General features: G+C 32.9%; 1 protein-coding gene across 1 annotated transcript in view; it reads left to right on the top strand.

The window, feature by feature from the left end:
- The window catches only part of LOC104283906 (transcription elongation factor B polypeptide 3-like), a 19,586-nt gene extending 19,316 nt beyond the window's left edge, over positions 1 to 270 (top strand). The window contains exons 10-11 of the mRNA XM_009882148.1: positions 11 to 69; positions 209 to 270. Of these exons, the coding sequence (XP_009880450.1) occupies positions 11 to 69; positions 209 to 270 (121 nt within the window). The remainder of the gene's footprint in view (positions 1 to 10; positions 70 to 208) is intronic.
- Positions 271 to 641: the final 371 nt, after the last annotated feature.

The raw sequence follows: 641 nt of genomic DNA, 5'->3' as shown, positions 1-641 counted from the left end.
TTCCTGCTAGCAACAGTGGAAGCTCTAGCTCAAGCATAATGACTCAGGATGGAAAGAAGCCTATCAAAAGTAAATGGAATTTCCTAAGATTATCAAAATAACTGTTTTAAATTGCTGTCTATTAATATATACTTAGTATTATGCTAATACCATTTTAAGTCACTCACAGCTGTAATCCTAACTGGTCTTTTTTTTTTTTTTATTGAAGAAATTGCACCAATCATGAGGAAAACTTTGAAAGCATTGAAGAATAGAGCTGGACGACGATAAAATGAGGCTGCATATTTGAATCTGATGTGACTATTTGTGTATCATGCTAGACCTAATGAAAGTAATGTTAATGTAAACATTCTTCAATTTGCCTTAAAATAGTTATGAAACATTGCAGCGGCCAATTATTTGCAATAAAAATGGAAACATCAAGTCCTTTCATACTGCTGCTTTCTTATTCATGAATAAGGAAAACTGAATTGAAATAAGGTCAATACACACTAATGACAAATTGGTTTATATGGACTGTTATAGATGCTGTCTTTATCACTTTATGTACACATTTGCATGAACTTTTCATGGAAGCACTTAACTTCAACCTTGACAAAATATACCCACAGCTGACCTTGCAGAAATGGCTACAAGGTGTA

Source organism: Charadrius vociferus, unplaced genomic scaffold, assembly GCF_000708025.1.
Source record: "Charadrius vociferus isolate BGI_N301 unplaced genomic scaffold, ASM70802v2 scaffold113, whole genome shotgun sequence".
In the NCBI taxonomy this organism is placed as follows: Eukaryota; Metazoa; Chordata; class Aves; order Charadriiformes; family Charadriidae; genus Charadrius; species Charadrius vociferus.
This window is presented reverse-complemented; position numbering and strand designations above follow the sequence as displayed.